This window comes from Oncorhynchus tshawytscha, unplaced genomic scaffold (genome assembly GCF_018296145.1).
Source record: "Oncorhynchus tshawytscha isolate Ot180627B unplaced genomic scaffold, Otsh_v2.0 Un_contig_4521_pilon_pilon, whole genome shotgun sequence".
Classification (NCBI taxonomy): domain Eukaryota; kingdom Metazoa; phylum Chordata; class Actinopteri; order Salmoniformes; family Salmonidae; genus Oncorhynchus; species Oncorhynchus tshawytscha.
Window position 1 is genome coordinate 12,501 of NW_024609460.1, and position 18,433 is coordinate 30,933.

Below are 18,433 nucleotides of genomic sequence, written 5' to 3' on the forward strand. Positions count from 1 at the left end.
GGCGGAGGCAGGGGGGTGGGGGGCTGAGACGGGGTGGAGGGGTTGGGGGTACAGTAGGTCTGATGAGGACTAAGGTACAGTAGGACTGATGAGGACTGAGGTACAGTAGGACTGATGAGGACTGAGATACAGTAGGTCTGAGGACTGAGTTACAGTAGGTCTGAGGACTGAGGTACAGTAGGTCTGAGGACTGAGGTACAGGAGGACTGATGAGGACTGAGGTACAGGAGGACTGATGAGGACTGAGGTACATGAGGACTGAGGTACAGTAGGACTGAGGTCTGAGGTACAGTAGGACTGATGAGGTCTGAGGTACAGTAGGACTGATGAGGTCTGAGGTACAGTAGGACTGATGAGGACTGAGGTACAGTAGGTCTGATGAGGACTGAGGTACAGTAGGTCTGATGAGGACTGAGGTACAGGAGGACTGATGAGGACTGAGGTACAGTAGGACTGATGAGGACTGAGGTACATTCTAGGACTGATGAGGACTGAGGTACAGGAGGACTGATGAGGACTGAGGTACAGGAGGACTGATGAGGACTGAGGTACATGAGGACTGATGAGGACTGAGGTACAGTAGGACTGATGAGGACTGAAACAAACGGACAGTGAGGCACGGGAGGACTGATGAGGACTGAGGTACAGTAGGACTGATGAGGACTGAGGTAGGTAGGACAGGACTGAGGTACAGACTGAGGACTTGGGGGCAGGAGGACTGATGAGGACTGAGGTACAGGAGGACTGGGAGGAGGACTGAGGTACAGGAGGACTGATGAGGACTGAGGTACATAGGACTGATGAGGACTGAGGCACAGTAGGACTGATGAGGACTGAGGTACAGTAGGACTGATGAGGACTGAGGTACAGTAGGACTGATGAGGACTGAGGTACAGTAGGACTGATGAGGACTGAGGTACAGTAGGACTGATGAGGACTGAGGTACAGTAGGACTGATGACTGAGGTACAGTAGGACTGATGAGGTCTGAGGTACAGTAGGACTGATGAGGACTGAGGTACAGGAGGACTGATGAGGACTGAGGTACAGGAGGACTGATGAGGACTGAGGTACAGTAGGACTGATGAGGACTGAGGGTACTGATGAGGACAGGAGGTCTGAGAACAGTAGGACTGATGAGGACTGAGGTACAGTAGGACTGATGAGGACTGAGGTACAGTAGGACTGATGAGGACTGAGGTGAGGACAGTAGGACTGATGAGGACTGAGGTGACAGTAGGACTGATGAGGACTGAGGTACAGTAGGACTGATGAGGACTGATGAGGACTGAGGTACAGTAGGACTGATGAGGACTGAGGTACAGTAGGACTGATGAGGACTGAGGTACAGTAGGACTGATGAGGACTGAGGTACAGTAGGACTGATGAGGACTGAGGTACAGTAGGACTGATGAGGACTGAGGTACAGGAGGACTGATGAGGACTGAGGTACAGGAGGACTGATGAGGACTGAGGTACAGTAGGACTGATGAGGACTGAGGTACAGTAGGACTGATGAGGACTGAGGTACTGATGAGGACTGATGAGGACAGAACAGTAGGACTGATGAGGACTGAGGTACAGTAGGACTGATGAGGTCTGAGGTACAGTAGGACTGATGAGGACTGAGGTACAGGAGGACTGATGAGGACTGAGGTACAGGAGGTCTGATGAGGACTGAGGTACAGGAGGACTGATGAGGTCTGAGGTACAGGAGGACTGATGAGGTCTGAGGTACAGGAGGTCTGATGAGGACTGAGGTACAGGAGGTCTGATGAGGACTGAGGTACAGGAGGACTGATGAACAGTAGGACTGATGAGGACTGAGGTACAGTAGGACTGATGAGGACTGAGGTACAGTAGGACTGATGAGGTCTGAGGTACAGGAGGTCTGATGAGGACTGAGGTACAGGAGGTCTGATGAGGACTGAGGTACAGGAGGTCTGATGAGGACTGAGGTACAGGAGGACTGATGAGGTCTGAGGTACAGTAGGACTGATGAGGTCTGAGGTACAGTAGGACTGATGAGGACTGAGGTACAGGAGGTCTGATGAGGACTGAGGTACAGGAGGACTGAGGACTGAGGTACAGTAGGTCTGATGAGGACTGAGGTACAGTAGGTCTGATGAGGACTGAGGTACAGGAGGTCTGGTGAGGATATTAATATGTGATGTGTTCCTTCCAGGAACTGGAGAACCTGAGGAAGCAAGCAGAGATCATCCCTCAACTCATGGCAGAGTGTGAGAGCATCACAGAGAAACTACAGGTACTTGAAGCCTAACCCATACACCCTAAACACTAACCCCTACACCCTAAACACTAACCCCTACACCCCAAACACTAACCCCTCAACTCATGGCAGAGTGTGAGAGCATCACAGAGAAACTACAGGTACTTGAAGCCAATAAGCTGGAAATGTGAGTCTCGCTCTCTCTCTCTCTCTCTCTCTCTCTCTCTCTCTCTCTCTCTCGCTCTCTCTCTCTCTCAGCAGATCCAGATTATTACATTACATTATGCTCACACACCTCTTGTTTGTTCTCAGTTTTCATTGAGTCTCTAACAAGTTATTGTTACTGGGTTTATTCTGAATATTCCACATGGTTCTGTATGAATAACAGGTCCATTTGTGTTCTATTTACAACTATGATGTGGATACTGTATATCATGTTAAATGGTTGCTATGATCCACACTGTTATTAAAAGGTATTGTCTCCTAGAGAATGGAGTGGAGAGTTACATTCTCAACAATGGAAACTAGTTGGATCACAGTTCTGTTGGATCACAGTTCTGTTGGATCACAGTTCTGTTGGATCACAGTTCTGTTGGATCACAGTTCTGTTTGATCACAGTTCTGTTTGATCACAGTTCTGTTGGATCACAGTTCTGTTGGATCACAGTTCTGTTGGATCACAGTTCTGTTGGATCACAGTTCTGTTGGATCACAGTTCTGTTGGATCACAGTTCTGTTTGAAGCACAGTTCTGTTGGATCACAGTTCTGTTGGATCACAGTTCTGTTGGATCACAGTTCTGTTTGATCACAGTTCTGTTGGATCACAGTTCTGTTGGATCACAGTTCTGTTGGATCACAGTTCTGTTGGATCACAGTTCTGTTGGATCACAGTTCTGTTGGATCACAGTTCTGTTGGATCACAGTTCCATTTGACGCACAGTTCTATTTGAATCACAGTTCTGTTGGATCACAGTTCTGTTGAATCACAGTTCTGTTGGATCACAGTTCTGTTGGATCACAGTTCTGTTGGATCACAGTTCTGTTGGATCACAGTTCTGTTGGATCACAGTTCTGTTGGATCACAGTTCTGTTTGATCACAGTTCTGTTGGATCACAGTTCTGTTGGATCACAGTTCTGTTTGATCACAGTTCTGTTGGATCACAGTTCTGTTGGATCACAGTTCTGTTGGATCACAGTTCTGTTTGATCACAGTTCTGTTTGATCACAGTTCTGTTTGATCACAGTTCTATTTGAAGCACAGTTCTATTTGAAGCACAGTTCTGTTTGATCACAGTTCTGTTGGATCACAGTTCTGTTTGGATCACAGTTCTGTTTGATCACAGTTCTGTTGGATCACAGTTCTGTTTGATCACAGTTCTGTTTGATCACAGTTCTGTTGGATCACAGTTCTGTTGGATCACAGTTCTGTTTGATCACAGTTCTGTTGGATCACAGTTCTGTTGGATCACAGTTCTGTTGGATCACAGTTCTGTTTGATCACAGTTCTGTTGGATCACAGTTCTGTTGGATCACAGTTCTATTTGAAGCACAGTTCTGTTGGATCACAGTTCTGTTGGATCACAGTTCTGTTTGGATCACAGTTCTGTTGGATCACAGTTCTGTTGGATCACAGTTCTGTTGGATCACAGTTCTATTTCACAGTTCTGTTGGATCACAGTTCTGTTGATCACAGTTCTGTTGGATCACAGTTCTGTTGGATCACAGTTCTGTTGGATCACAGTTCTGTTGGATCACAGTTCTGTTGGATCACAGTTCTGTTGGATCACAGTTCTGTTGGATCACAGTTCTGTTGGATCACAGTTCTGTTTGATCACAGTTCTGTTGGATCACAGTTCTGTTGGATCACAGTTCTTTGAATCACAGTTCTGTTGGATCACAGTTCTGTTGGATCACAGTTCTGTTTGGATCACAGTTCTGTTTGGATCACAGTTCTGTTGGATCACAGTTCTGTTGGATCACAGTTCTGTTGGATCACAGTTCTGTTGGATCACAGTTCTGTTGGATCACAGTTCTGTTGGATCACAGTTCTGTTGGATCACAGTTCTATTTGGATCACAGTTCTCACATTTGATCACAGTTCTATTTGAAGCACAGTTCCATTTGATCACAGTTCCATTTGAAGCACAGTTCTATTTGAAGCACAGTTCCATTTGATCACAGTTCTATTTGCACAGTTCTATTTGACGCACAGTTCCATTTGACGCACAGTTCCATTTGAAGCACAGTTCCATTTGACGCACAGTTCTATTTGAGCACAGTTCCATTTGAATCACAGTTCTGTTGGATCACAGTTCTGTTGGATCACAGTTCTATTTGAAGCACAGTTCCATTTGAGCACAGTTCCATTTGAAGCACAGTTCCATTTGACGCACAGTTCTATTTGAAGCACAGTTCCATTTGACGCACAGTTCTATTTGAGCACAGTTCTATTTGATCGCACAGTTCTATTTGAAGCACAGTTCCATTTGACGCACAGTTCTATTTGAATCACAGTTCTATTTGAATCACAGTATTGTAATTACAGATCTCTCCTCTTGAATATGAAGAACATTCTTCTCATAAAGACATGGGATGCATCCCAAATGGCAACCTTATAGTTTTTTATAGTATTGGGGCGGCAGGGTAGCCTAGTGGTTAGAGCGTTGGACTAGTAACCGGAAGGTTGCAAGTTCAAACCCCTGAGCTGACAAGGTACAAATCTGTTGTTCTGCCCCTGAACAACAAGCAGTTAACCCGCTGTTCCTAGGCCGTCATTGAAAATAAGACTGACATGCCTAGTTAAATAGGCATGTCAGTCTTATTTATAAATAATAAATAAATTATAAATAAAATAGTGCACTACTTTAGTCCAGACCCCTATGGGCCCTGGTCAAAAGGAGTGCACTATAAAGGGTGCCTTAGCAGAAACAGCTGAAGATGTCAGTGTACTGTTGACAGATGTTGGTAATGGCTGGATGGGAGAGATCCAACAGCATGTTGACAGATGTTGGTAATGGCTGGATGGGAGAGATCCAACAGCATGTTGACAGATATTGGTAATGGCTGGATGGGAGAGATCCAACAGCATGTTGACAGATATTGGTAATGGCTGGATGGGAGAGATCCAACAGCATGTTGACAGATATTGGTAATGGCTGGATGGGAGAGATCCAACAGCATGTTGACAGATAATGGCTGGATAGATCCAACAGCATGTTGACAGATGTTGGTAATGGCTGGGAGAGATCCAACAGCATGTTGACAGATGTTGGTAATGGCTGGATGGGAGAGATCCAACAGCATGTTGACAGATGTTGGTAATGGCTGGATGGGAGAGATCCAACAGCATGTTGACACATATTGGTAATGGCTGGATGGGAGAGATCCAACAGCATGTTGACAGATGTTGGTAATGGCTGGATGGGAGAGATCCAACAGCATGTTGACAGATATTGGTAATGGCTGGATGGGAGAGATCCAACAGCATGTTGACAGATATTGGTAATGGCTGGATGGGAGAGATCCAACAGGATGTTGACAGATATTGGTAATGGCTGGATGGGAGAGATCCAACAGGATCCCTCACTGCCAGAACCAAGCGTTAGGACTCTGCTCCTTCAGGGTGGCTCACTGCCAGAACCAAGCATTAGGACTCTGCTCCTTCAGGGTAGCTCACTGCAAGAACCAAACGTCATATGAAGATGATAATAGGCAGAGAGGACGATATTCTCTATCAAATCCCCCAAGCCAGGCGATTAACTATGTGAAGTCAGAATGCGTTGTTTAAGACTCTCAATAGACCAGGTCATTCTACCATACAGGACTGACTACTAGTCAATGTGTGAATACTGTGTGTGGTGTGAGTTAATGCAGCCATATGATTATTACACATATGATGCGCTCGAAGAGGCAAGATGAGATGTCATCTTGGTACATGAGAAAAATACTAGTATCAACCGGCCTGACATAGTGACACACTGCTGGGTGCCCTCGAAGAGGCAAGATGAGATGTCATCTTGGTACATGAGAATATTTGACCTATGAACCCAGCCAGCCACCTGCAAAGTAAATGCAGTGCCGGTGTTACATACTGTATCAGATGTGATGCAGAACAGAAGCAACAAAGCTACTGGAACGTTAGGCTGACACAATCATGATCATATTAGCACGACTGATGGAACTAATGTAGGCTCCACACTCAGAATTCCAGTACTGATGGAACTAATGTAGGCTCCACACTCAGAATTCCAGTACTGATGGAACTAATGTAGGCTCCACACTCAGAATTCCAGTACTGATAGAACTAATGTAGGCTCCACACTCAGAATTCCAGTACTGATGGAACTAATGTAGGCTCCACACTCAGAATTCCAGTACTGATGGAACTAATGTAGGCTCCACACTCAGAATTCCAGTACTGATAGAACTAATGTAGGCTCCACACTCAGAATTCCAGTACAGAATTCCACACTCAGAATTCCAGTACTGATGGAACTAATGTAGGCTCCACACTCAGAATTCCAGTACTGATGGAACTAATGTAGGCTCCACACTCAGAATTCCAGTACTGATGGAACTAATGTAGGCTCCACACTCAGAATTCCAGTACTGATGGAACTAATGTAGGCTCCACACTCAGAATTCCAGTACTGATGGAACTACTGAGAATTCCAGGAACTAATGTAGGCTCCACACTCAGAATTCCAGTACTGATGGAACTAATGTAGGCTCCACACTCAGAATTCCAGTACTGATGGAACTAATGTAGGCTCCACACTCAGAATTCCAGTACTGATAGAACTAATGTAGGCTCCAGTACTGATAGAACTCAGAATTCCAGTACTGATGGAACTAATGTAGGCTCCACACTCAGAATTCCAGTACTGATGGAACTAATGTAGGCTCCACACAGAATTCCAGTACTGATGGAAGAATTCCAGTAGTACTGATGGAACTAATGTAGGCTCCACACTCAGAATTCCAGTACTGATGGAACTAATGTAGGCTCCACACTCAGAATTCCAGTACTGATGGAACTAATGTAGGCTCCACACTCAGAATTCCAGTACTGATGGAACTAATGTAGGCTCCACACTCAGAATTCCAGTACTGATGGAACTAATGTAGGCTCCACACTCAGAATTCCAGTACTGATGGAACTGATCAGAACTACTGATGGAATGTAGGCTCCACACTCAGAATTCCAGTACTGATGGAACTAATGTAGGCTCCACACTCAGAATTCCAGTACTGATAGAACTAATGTAGGATCCACACTCAGAATTCCAGTACTGATGGAACTAATGTAGGCTCCACACTCAGAATTCCAGTACTGATGGAACTAATGTAGGCTCCACACTCAGAATTCCAGTACTGATGGAACTAATGTAGGCTCCACACTCAGAATTCCAGTACTGATGGAACTAATGTAGGCTCCACACTCAGAATTCCAGTACTGATGGAACTAATGTAGGCTCCACACTCAGAATTCCAGTACTGATGGAACTAATGTAGGCTCCACACTCAAGCAGTAGAGGATTATGGCACATAATCTGTGACCGGTTTGAGAAGCCGTGTCGATGCAGGACTGGGCGGCCCATAGCTCCGTCCTGGCCCTCAAGCGCTGACGAAGGAACAAGAGCCATGACGAGTTCCAGGATGTTTGTCATTGGTTGCCAGCATCAGTGTTGAACAGGGGTTAGCCAGGTGCCGCCCGTGCTCAGCCAGGTGCCGCCCGTGCTCAGCCAGGTGCCGCCCGTGCTCAGCCAGGTGCCGCCCGTGCTCAGCCAGGTGCCGCCCGTGCTCAGCCAGGTGCCGCCCGTGCTCAGCCAGGTGCCGCCCGTGCTCAGCCAGGTGCCGCCCGTGCTCAGCCAGGTGCCGCCCGTGCTCAGCCAGGTGCCGCCCGTGCTCAGCCAGGTGCCGCCCGTGCTCAGCATGCAGGTAGCGTAACAGGAAATTGAGGACCAGGCCGTGCTAGTTCTTGTTATGACGAATGATGTTCCATTGCTAATTCTTCATCACTGAGTGCATAAGTGCTGTTTACATGTAAGTGTCCATAATACAATATCATGCTAGATTAAAGGGACTGAAGAACCCATAAAAGTCATCAAACATGCCGCCTCTAGCAAAGGTTAATGTAAACCCAACACCATTGCCTTAAGTGAACTCAAACTTGTGCTACTGAGAGAGGAGAGAGATAGTCTTGATATGCATGTTGTTCTCTGGTGTGGTAGCTGGTCTCCAGTAGAGACAGATCTGTCAACCAGGTGGAAGAGTTATGGCACGTTCAGATAGTAGAACAGGGGTATTGAACTCTGACCCTACGAGGTCCAGACTACTTCTGGTTGTCTGTCGTACCTGATAATTCTTTGCTCCATCTGGTGTTCTAGGTCTAAATCAGTCCCTGATTAGAGGGGAAGAATGAAATGTAAAGAGCAGTGTGACTGGCCTGGAGGGCCAGGTTTAGAATATCGGAGGGCCAGGTTTAGAATATCGGAGGGCCAGGTTTAGAATATCGGAGGGCCAGGTTTAGAATATCGGAGGGCCAGGTTTAGAATATCGGAGGGCCAGGTTTAGAATATCGGAGGGCCAGGTTTAGAATATCGGAGGGCCAGGTTTAGAATATCGGAGGGCCAGGTTTAGAATATCGGAGGGCCAGGTTTAGAATATCGGAGGGCCAGGTTTAGCAGGTTTTTGGTTTTAGTCATTTTAAAGTATATTGAGTTAGGATTGGCCTCCCGAGTGGCACAACGGTCTAAGGCACTGCATCGCAGTGCTAGAGGCATCACTACAGACTCGGGTTCGATCGTGGGCTGTATCACAACCGGCAGTGATCGGGAGTCCCATAGTGCGGAGCACAACTGACCCAGCATCGTCAGGGTTAGGGTTTGGCCTGGGGGATTTACTTGGCTCATCGCGCTCTAGCGACTCCTTGTGGCGGGCCGCTGCGCCTGCAGGCTGGCCTCAATTGTCAGGTGAACGGTGTTTCCTCTGACACATTGGTGCGGCTGGCTTCTGGGTTAAGTGGGCGGGTGTTAAGAAGCGTGGTTTGATGGGCCATGTTTCGGAGGATGCATGAGTCGACCTTCGCCTCCCGAGCCTGTTGGGGAGTTGCAGCAATGAGACAAGATTTGGGGGAGAATTCATTTTGAATTGGACCCCCGGTGTAGAAAAAACATGACTAGCTGCTATGTAGACAGAGGAATCATTTCAGCAATATACACTGCCTTCGGAAAGTACTCCGACCACATGACTTTTTCCACATTTTGTTACGTTACAGCCTTATTCTAAAATGGATTCAATAAATAGAATTCCTCAGCAATCCACACACAATACCCCATAATGACATCACAATACCCCATAATGACATCACAATACCCCATAATGACAAATCAAAACAGGTTTTTGGGGAATTTTTGAAAATGTATTAAAGATACTTATGGGGTCTGAATACTTAACGTAAGTATTCAGACCATTTGCTATGAGACTCGAAATTGAGCTCAGGTGCATCCTGTTTCCATTGATCATCCTTGAGATGTTTCTACAACTTGATTGGAGTCCACCTGTGGTAAATTCAATTGATTGGACATGATTTGGAAAGGCACACATCTGTCTTTATAAGGTCCCCCAGTTGACAGTGCATGTCAGAGCAAAAACCAAGCCATGAGATCGAAGGAATTGTCCGTAACGCTCCGAGACAGGATTGTGTCGAGGCACAGATCTGGGAAAGGGTACCAAAACATTTCTGCAGCATTGAAGGTTCCCAAGAACACAGTGGCCTCCATCATTCTTAAATAGAAGAAGTTTGGAACCACCAAGACTCTGCCTAGTGTGCTGGCCAAAGTGAACAATTGGGGGAGAAGGGGCTTGGTCAGGGAGGTGACAAAGAACTCTAGATGGTCACTCTGACAGAGCTCTAGAGTTCCTCTGTGGAGATGGGAGAAACTTCCAGAAGGACAACCATCACTACAGCACTCCACCAATTAGGCCTTTACGGTAGAGTGGCCAGACGGAAGCCACTCCTCAGGAAAAGGCACATAACAGCCCGCTTGGAGTTTGCCAAAAGGCACCTAAAGACTCAGACCTTGAGAAACAAGATTCTCTGGTCTGATGAAACCAAGATTGAACTATTTGGCCTGAATGCCAAGTGTCACATCTGGAGGAAACCTGGAACCATCCCTATGGTGAAGCATAGTGGTGGAAACATCATGCTGTGGGGATGTTTTTCAGTGGCAGGGACTGTGAGACTAGTCAGGATCGAGGGAAAGATGAACGGAGCAAAGTACAAAGATATCCTTGATGAAAACCTGCTCCAGAGCATTCAGGACCTCGAAGGTTCACCTTCCAACAGGACAACGACCGTAAGCACACAGCCAAGACAACGCAGGAGTGGCTTCAGGACAAATCTCAATGTCCTTGAGTGCTCCAGCCAGAGCCCAGACTTGAACCCGATCGAACATCTCTGGAGAGACCTGAAAATAGCTGTGCAGCAACGCTCAACATCCAACCTGACAGAGCTTGAGAGGATCTGCAGAGAAGAATGGGAGAAACTCCCCAAATACAGGTGTGACAAGCTTGTAGCGTCATACCCAAGAAGACTGGAGGCTGTAATCGCTGAGTAAAGGGTCAGAATACTTAAGTAAAAGTGATATTTTATTTTTGATAAATTAGCAAACGTTTCTAAAAACCTATTTTTGCTTTGTCATAATGGGGTATTGTGTATAGATGGATGATGGGAAAAAAATGGAATCCATTTTAGAGTACGGCTGTAACATAACAAAATGTGGGAAAAGTCCAGGGGTCTGAATACTTTCTGAAGGCCCTGTACATTATATATCTAAACAGACTCGTTTCTGTTCAGACTGCTGCTGCAGACCAGAGTATAACAGGGTAAGGCTGTATCGAGGGCCACGCTGTATGGATAGTATATATTTGTGGTTCTGATGTGAGCTCTATGTATCGGTAGTGACAAGGTAATACTACTTGTTTCTGAATGAGATGTGAAACTGTATGTATCGGTAGTGATGCCGTGTGGATAGTAGCTGTGTTGTTGTGGTTCTGATGTGATCTATGTGAGCAGTGAAGCTATATCAGTAATGATGATGATAGATCGATTTTGTTGTTGACTCGCCTCCCTCGATCATCTGACAGCCTCACAGCGTATTTCCTCAGCCAAGCTGTCATCGGTGCGGTGCCATGTAGACCGACTATGGAGGGGAATAAAACCAACAATGACTTGGCTCAAATTCTTCAGCTTCAGGTCCAACCCGGCTAGATAGAGTAGGGAGGGGAATAAAACCAACAATGACTTGGCTCAAATTCTTCAGCTTCAGGTCCAACCTGGCTAGATAGAGTAGGGAGGGGAATAAAACCAACAATGACTTGGCTCAAATTCTTCAGCTTCAGGTCCAACCTGGCTAGATAGAGTAGGGAGGGGAATAAAACCAACAATGACATGCCTCAAATTCTTCAGCTTCAGGTCCAACCTGGCTAGATAGAGTAGGGAGGGGAATAAAACCAACAATGACTTGGCTCTGATGCCTCCTCTCCCTTTAGACACAATGGATCAGAGAACCCCTCAGCAAGCTATTAGACAGACTCAAATAGCACTGACATTCCTGTTCAAAGCAATATTCACTAGTGGTTATCATGGCAGATTAGCTCAGAACACCACTGAGCAGTGCAGAATGCTGCTGTCTTCTCTGTCAGACACATGCAGCAACAATGGTAACAACCATCGTGATGATCACACGTTACAATACATCCAAAATGGTGGAGATGCTATCACACTAAAGCTCCATGGTCTGAAGGGGTTATATCCATTCTATTAACTCTAGCTCTATACCAGACATCAGTAGTGTCTGGTCCAGTGGTCTCTCTATTTAAAGCAGGTTATATCCATTCTATTAACTCTAGCTCTATACCAGACATCAGTAGTGTCTGGTCCAGTGGTCTCTCTATTTAAAGCAGGTTATATCCATTCTATTAACTCTAGCTCTATACCAGACATCAGTAGTGTCTGGTCCAGTGGTCTCTCTATTTAAAGCAGGTTATATCCATTCTATTAACTCTAGCTCTATACCAGACAGTATCAGTAGTGTCTGGTCCAGTGGTCTCTCTATTTAAAGCAGGTTATATTCATTCTATTAACTCTAGCTCTATACCAGACAGTATCAGTAGTGTCTGGTCCAGTGGTCTCTCTATTTAAAGCAGGTTATATCCATTCTATTAACTCTAGCTCTATACCAGACAGTATCAGTAGTGTCTGGTCCAGTGGTCTCTCTATTTGAAGCAGGTTATATCCATTCTAATAACTCTAGCTCTATACCAGACAGTATCAGTAGTGTCTGGTCCAGTGGTCTCTCTATTTGAAGCAGGTTATATCCATTCTAATAACTCTATCTCTATACCAGACAGTATCAGTAGTGTCTGGTCCAGTGGTCTCTCTATTTAAAGCAGGTCTCCCACACAGTGATCAGGTTTCAACAGTCAGCTGAGAAATGCCACCAGGCACCAGTTTAGACCTCCTATTTTAGCCCTCTCGCTCTCTCTCTCCCTCCCCCTCCCCCTCTCCCTCCCCCTCTCCCTCTCGCTCCCTCTCTCCCCCCTCTCCCTCTCGCTTGCTCGCTCCCTCCGCCTCTCGCTCGCTCCCTTCGCCCCCTTTCGTTCTCTCCCCCTCCATATTCTCTCAAGCTAATAAACTTTCTAAATTAGCGACTAATACATGTCATTGTCTCTTATCTGTAGGCTGAGGTGAAAGTTATAGTTATGTACAACGTTATGGCAGTATCTAACTTCATATTTCCAATCTCTTTAGACAGCTGAGGTGAATTTAAAACGTTATTATATCAGTAATCTAACTCCATAATCTCTGTGTGTTTAGGCTGCTGAGGTGAAGAACAAGGACCTGGAGGATAGGATGGAGGGTCTTCAGGTCGACATCGAGGACAGCCAGTCCAGGCAGGGCAACATGAAGGGAGAGCTGAAGAAGTTCATGGACGTCCTGGATGGGAAGATTGATGAGCTGCACGAGTTCAGGCAGGGCCTGTCCAAACTAGGGCTGGATAACTGAGGGAGGAAGAGACAGAGGAGAGGAGAGAGGGATGGAGGGATGACCGGTTAGAGATGGTTCCATCTGGTGTATCAGTCAGTCAGTGTTCTGGAACTAGAACCTAGAGTCTTCTCTCTGGTTACTGCTCTGTCTCTGTGGGGGGGAGACAGGTTCCAGTTCTAGAACAGGTGACAGGTTCTATAGTTCTGTCTGTTGTTTCTACAGGCTGAACTAAGAGGGAAGAAAGGGTTTAAAAAGGGCTACATGTATTTAAACTACAGCTAATGCAGTACAACAACAGATACGTAATGATCCCACACTATCCTACTGGTCTCTTTATGACGTGAGGGAAATATAGAAGATATATACTTTTTAAGACTTGTCTTTATATTGTTGCTTCATGTCGATCTCAGGTGTGTTTAAAGACAGTTTGTTACTTGTTAGTTAATATGCGCATACACTACAAATACATGACACGGCGGTGTCATCAAGTGCCTCAGGAGAACCGGCCAAACTAGACGGATGATGACCATGCGTCACCATAGTAACGCACTAATTAAATATTGCTATGAAAATTAAAAATGTTTAAACCATTATTTAAGAAATCCTAGTAGTGTGACAACCACAACAGGACAACCACCACAACAACAACAGCCACCACAACAACAACAGCCACCACAACAATGACTACAACAGGACAACAACAACATGATGACAACAACAGGACAATAACAAACAGAATGACAACAACAACAGGACAACCACCACAACAACAGCCACCACAACAATGACCACAACAGGACAACAACGACCATAACAGGACAACAATGACTACAACAGGACAACAACAACAGGACAATAACAACAGGATGACAACAACAGGACAATAACATCAACAACAGAACAATAACAACAACAGGACAATAACATCAACAACACGACGACGACAACAACAACAGGACAAAAATGAGAAGAAGAGGAGAAAAAAGGAGGAAAATCTGGTTTGAAAAAAGTAGTTCTGTTGATGACGTCATAATGACGATGACGTCATAATGACGAGACCGTGAAAGGGAATGAACAGATGTTCGGTTCAATAACAGACGTTTCAAGGATTTAAAGGGTTTTCGGTAAAACATGAACATTTTGAATCTGCAGTCATTCTGCAGCGATGTAAATGTAATGCACATAAGAAATGAAGACGAGGCTCCTTTTTAGAAATGTGAATAGATGAAACCAGGACTTTATAGTCCGAGGAGGCAGAGAAACCCTAAACTATGCTAGATAACCCATTTGTAACGAGTGCAATGTTTAATGAGGGTTTTGCATGTGTGTAATACTTCATATTTCTTTCTGTCAGTTTTCTAGAACAAAAGTATGAAGTATGTCTTTAAAATCTGTTGTTCATATAGGATATGTGCTTCCTCCACTACTTTGGTCTGTTTGTTTTATTAGTCTGGTCAGTGGGGATATTTTAGGGGGGACTTGGTTGTTGCTGCTGGCTGGGTGAACTATAAACTAGGAACTATGGGGAAGAATACTTTATGAGAACAACACATGATCTGGGCCTTTAAATCAACCCTGTGAGATCTCATTAGTTTGAGTTATTTATGAGAACAACACATGATCTGGGCCTTTAAATCAACCCTGTGAGATCTCTTTAGTTTGACTTATTTATGAGAACAACACATGATCTGGGCCTTTAAATCAACCCTGTGAGATCTCTTTAGTTTGACTTATTTATGAGAACAACACATGATCTGGGCCTTTAAATCAACCCTGTGAGATCTCTTTAGTTTGACTTATTTATGAGAACAACACATGATCTGGGCCTTTAAATCAACCCTGTGAGATCTCATTAGTTTGAGTTATTTATGAGAACAACACATGATCTGGGCCTTTAAATCAACCCTGTGAGATCTCTTTAGTTTGACTTATTTTGCTGATTTTCTTTGTGTTTGTGCCTATCACATTTAGTCTCTCTCTCTCTCTATGGAAGTGGCCCCAGTATATATGACAACATTACCTTAATGTGTGGATGTTTCTCTACAGATATATTATATGTACCCATTTTTCTGGGCTCAACTTTTCTATAATATAATATTTTGGGAGCGGGTATGGTGTGGTGATATTATATAGTCCCCTCTGTTTAACAACAAAACGCACCCAGAAGTCTACCTTTTACAGAACGCAGTCGTGATGAATTGTATTTGAATATTGTACTACAGACACATCTTGTTGTGGGACATCTGTGAGTAACACCATGATACAAGTGGATAGATTTCTATCACTTGTTTTGAGAAATGTTTTCACAAGATGGGAGTGTGTCTACGGACGGACTATATAACTTTCCCTTGTTCCTCATGTAACCACGACATCCTCTGTGTGTACAGACTTCCAATAGGCTGAACCTGAACCATATAGCACCTTCTCCTTCCTGTCAATCAAAATGACTCCACTTCTGTGACTCCTGGTCAATATTGTACCATATAGAATTGACAGTTGTTAAAATATAGTTTAATTACAAATTTGTGGTCTGTGACTCTTCTGTCTCCATACATTTCAACAAGTCTGATCCCAGATCTGTTTTGTGGTCTGTGTTTCTTCTCTCTCCATACATTTCAACAAGGCACTGAAGCATATTGTTTTACGCACTGACGAATCATGCTGTGGCATCTGGTCATTGTGAAGCTAGCCTGATCCCAGATCTGTTTTGTGGTCAGTGTTTCTTCTGTCTCCATACATTTCAACAAGGCACTGAAGCATATTGTTTACTTAATAAGGTTCGAGGAGGTGCGGTATACGACGCAACGCGGAGTGCCTGGATACAGCCATGAGCCGTGGTATATTGGTCATATATCACAAACCCCCGAGGTGCCTTATTGCTATTATTGATTTATTTCACCTTTATTTAACAAGGTAGACTAGTTGAGAACAAGTTCTCATTTACAACTACGACTATGCGACCAAACAACAACACAGAGTTACACATGTAATAAAACACACATACAGTCAATAACACAATAGAAAAGTGTATATATACAGTGTGTGGTAATGAGGTAAGATAAGGGAGGTAAGGCAATAAATAGGCCGTAGGGGCGAAGTAATTACAGTTTAGCAATTTAACACTGGAGTGATAGATCTGCAGAAGATTAATGTGCAAGTAGAGATACTGGGGTGCAAAGGAGCAAAAATAAATAAATAAATATGGGGATGAAGTAGTTGGGTGGGCTATTTACAGATGGGCTGTGTACAGGTGCAATGATCTGTAAGCTGCTCTGACAGCTGGTGCTTAAAGTTAGTGAGGGAGATATGCGTCTCCAGCTTCAGTGATTTTTGCTCTTCGTTCCAGTCATTGGCAGCAGAGAACTGGAAGGAAAGGCGGCCAAAGGAGGAATTGGTTTTGGGGGTGACCAGTGAGAGATACCTGCTGGAGCGCATGCTACGGATGGGTGCTGCTATGGTGACTAGTGAGCTGAGATAAGGCGGGGCTTTACCTAGCAAAGACTTATAGATGACCTTGAGCCAGTGGGTTTGGCGACGAATATGAAGCGAGGGCCAGCCAACGAGAGCATATAGGTCGCAGTCGTGGGTAGTATATGGGGCTTTGGTGACATAATGGATGGCACTGTGATAGACTGCATCCAATTAGCTGAGTAGGGCGTTGGAGTCTGTTTTGTAAATGACATCGCCGAAGTCGAGGATCGGTAGGATAGTCAGTTTTACGAGGGTATGTTTGGCAGCATGAGTGAAGGAGGCTTTGATGTGGAATAGGAAGCCAATTCTAGATTTAATTTTGGATTGGAGATGCTTGTCCGTACACATCACGGACAAACTGCTCAGCCCACAACCGTAAGGCTCTCCAGGGGGTAGTGAGGTCTGCACAACGCATCACCGGGGGCAAACTACCTGCCCTCCAGGACACCTACACCACCCGATGTCACAGGAAGGCCATAAAGATCATCAAGGACAACAACCACCCGAGCCTCTGCCTGTTCACCCCGCTATCATCCAGAAGGCGAGGTCAGTACAGGTGCATCAAAGCAGGGACCGAGAGACTGAAAAACAGCTTCTATCTCAAGGCCATCAGACTGTTAAACAGCCACGACTAACATTGAGTGGCTGCTGCCAACATACTGACTCAACTCCAGCCACTTTAATAATGGAAATTGATGTACAATAATGTATCACTAGCCACTTTAAACAATGCCACTTAATAATGTTTACATACCCTACATTACTCATCTCATATGTATATACTGTATTCTATATCATCTACTGCATCTTGCCTTTATGTAATACATGTATCACTAGCCACTTTATGTTTACATACCCTACATTACTCATCTCATATGTATATACTGTACTCGATACATCTACTGCATCTTGCCTATGCCGTTCTGTACCATCACTCATTCATATATCCTTATGTACATATTCTTTATCCCTTTGTAGTTGTGGAATTGTTAGGTTAGATTACTCGTTGGTTATTACTGCATTGTCGGAACTAGAAGCACAAGCATTTCGCTACACTCGCATTAACATCTGCTAACCATGTGTATGTGACAAATAAAATTTGATTTGAGTGAGTCTTAAATGTGAGTCTGGAAGGAGAGTTTACAGTCTAACCAGACACCCAGGTATTTGTAGATGTCCATATATTCTAAGTCAAAACCGTCCAGAGTAATGATGCTGGACGGGCGGGCAGGTGCGGCAGCGATCGGTTGAAGAGCATGCATTTAGTTTAACTTGCATTTATGAGCAGTTGGAGGCCACGGAACGAGAGTTGTATGGCATTGAAGCTCGTCTGGAGGGTTGTTAACACAGTGTCCAAAGAAGGGCCAGAAGTATACAGAATGGTATCGTCTGCGTAGGGGTGGATCAGAGACTCACCAGCAGCAAGAGCGACATCATTGATGTATACAGAGAAGAGAGTTGACCCGAGAATTTAACCCTGTGGCACCCCCATAGAGACTGCCAGAGGTCCGGACAACAGGCCCTCCGATTTGACACACTGAACTGTCTGAAAAGTAGTTGGTGAACCAGGCAAGGCAATCATTTGAGAAACCAAGGCTGTTGAGTCTGCCGATAAGAATGTGGTGATTGACAGAGTCGAAAGCCTTGGCCATGTCGATGAATACGGCTGCACAGTATT

General features: G+C 44.9%; 1 protein-coding gene across 1 annotated transcript in view; it reads left to right on the forward strand.

Moving 5' to 3' along the window:
- The window catches only part of LOC112242394 (homer protein homolog 2), a gene marked incomplete at its 5' end in the record, with an annotated part of 25,959 nt that extends 11,991 nt beyond the window's left edge, over positions 1–13,968 (forward strand). Inside the window, 2 exon segments of the mRNA XM_042315416.1 lie at positions 2,185–2,265; positions 13,114–13,968. Coding sequence (XP_042171350.1) covers positions 2,185–2,265; positions 13,114–13,302 — 270 coding nt within the window.
- Positions 13,969–18,433: the final 4,465 nt, after the last annotated feature.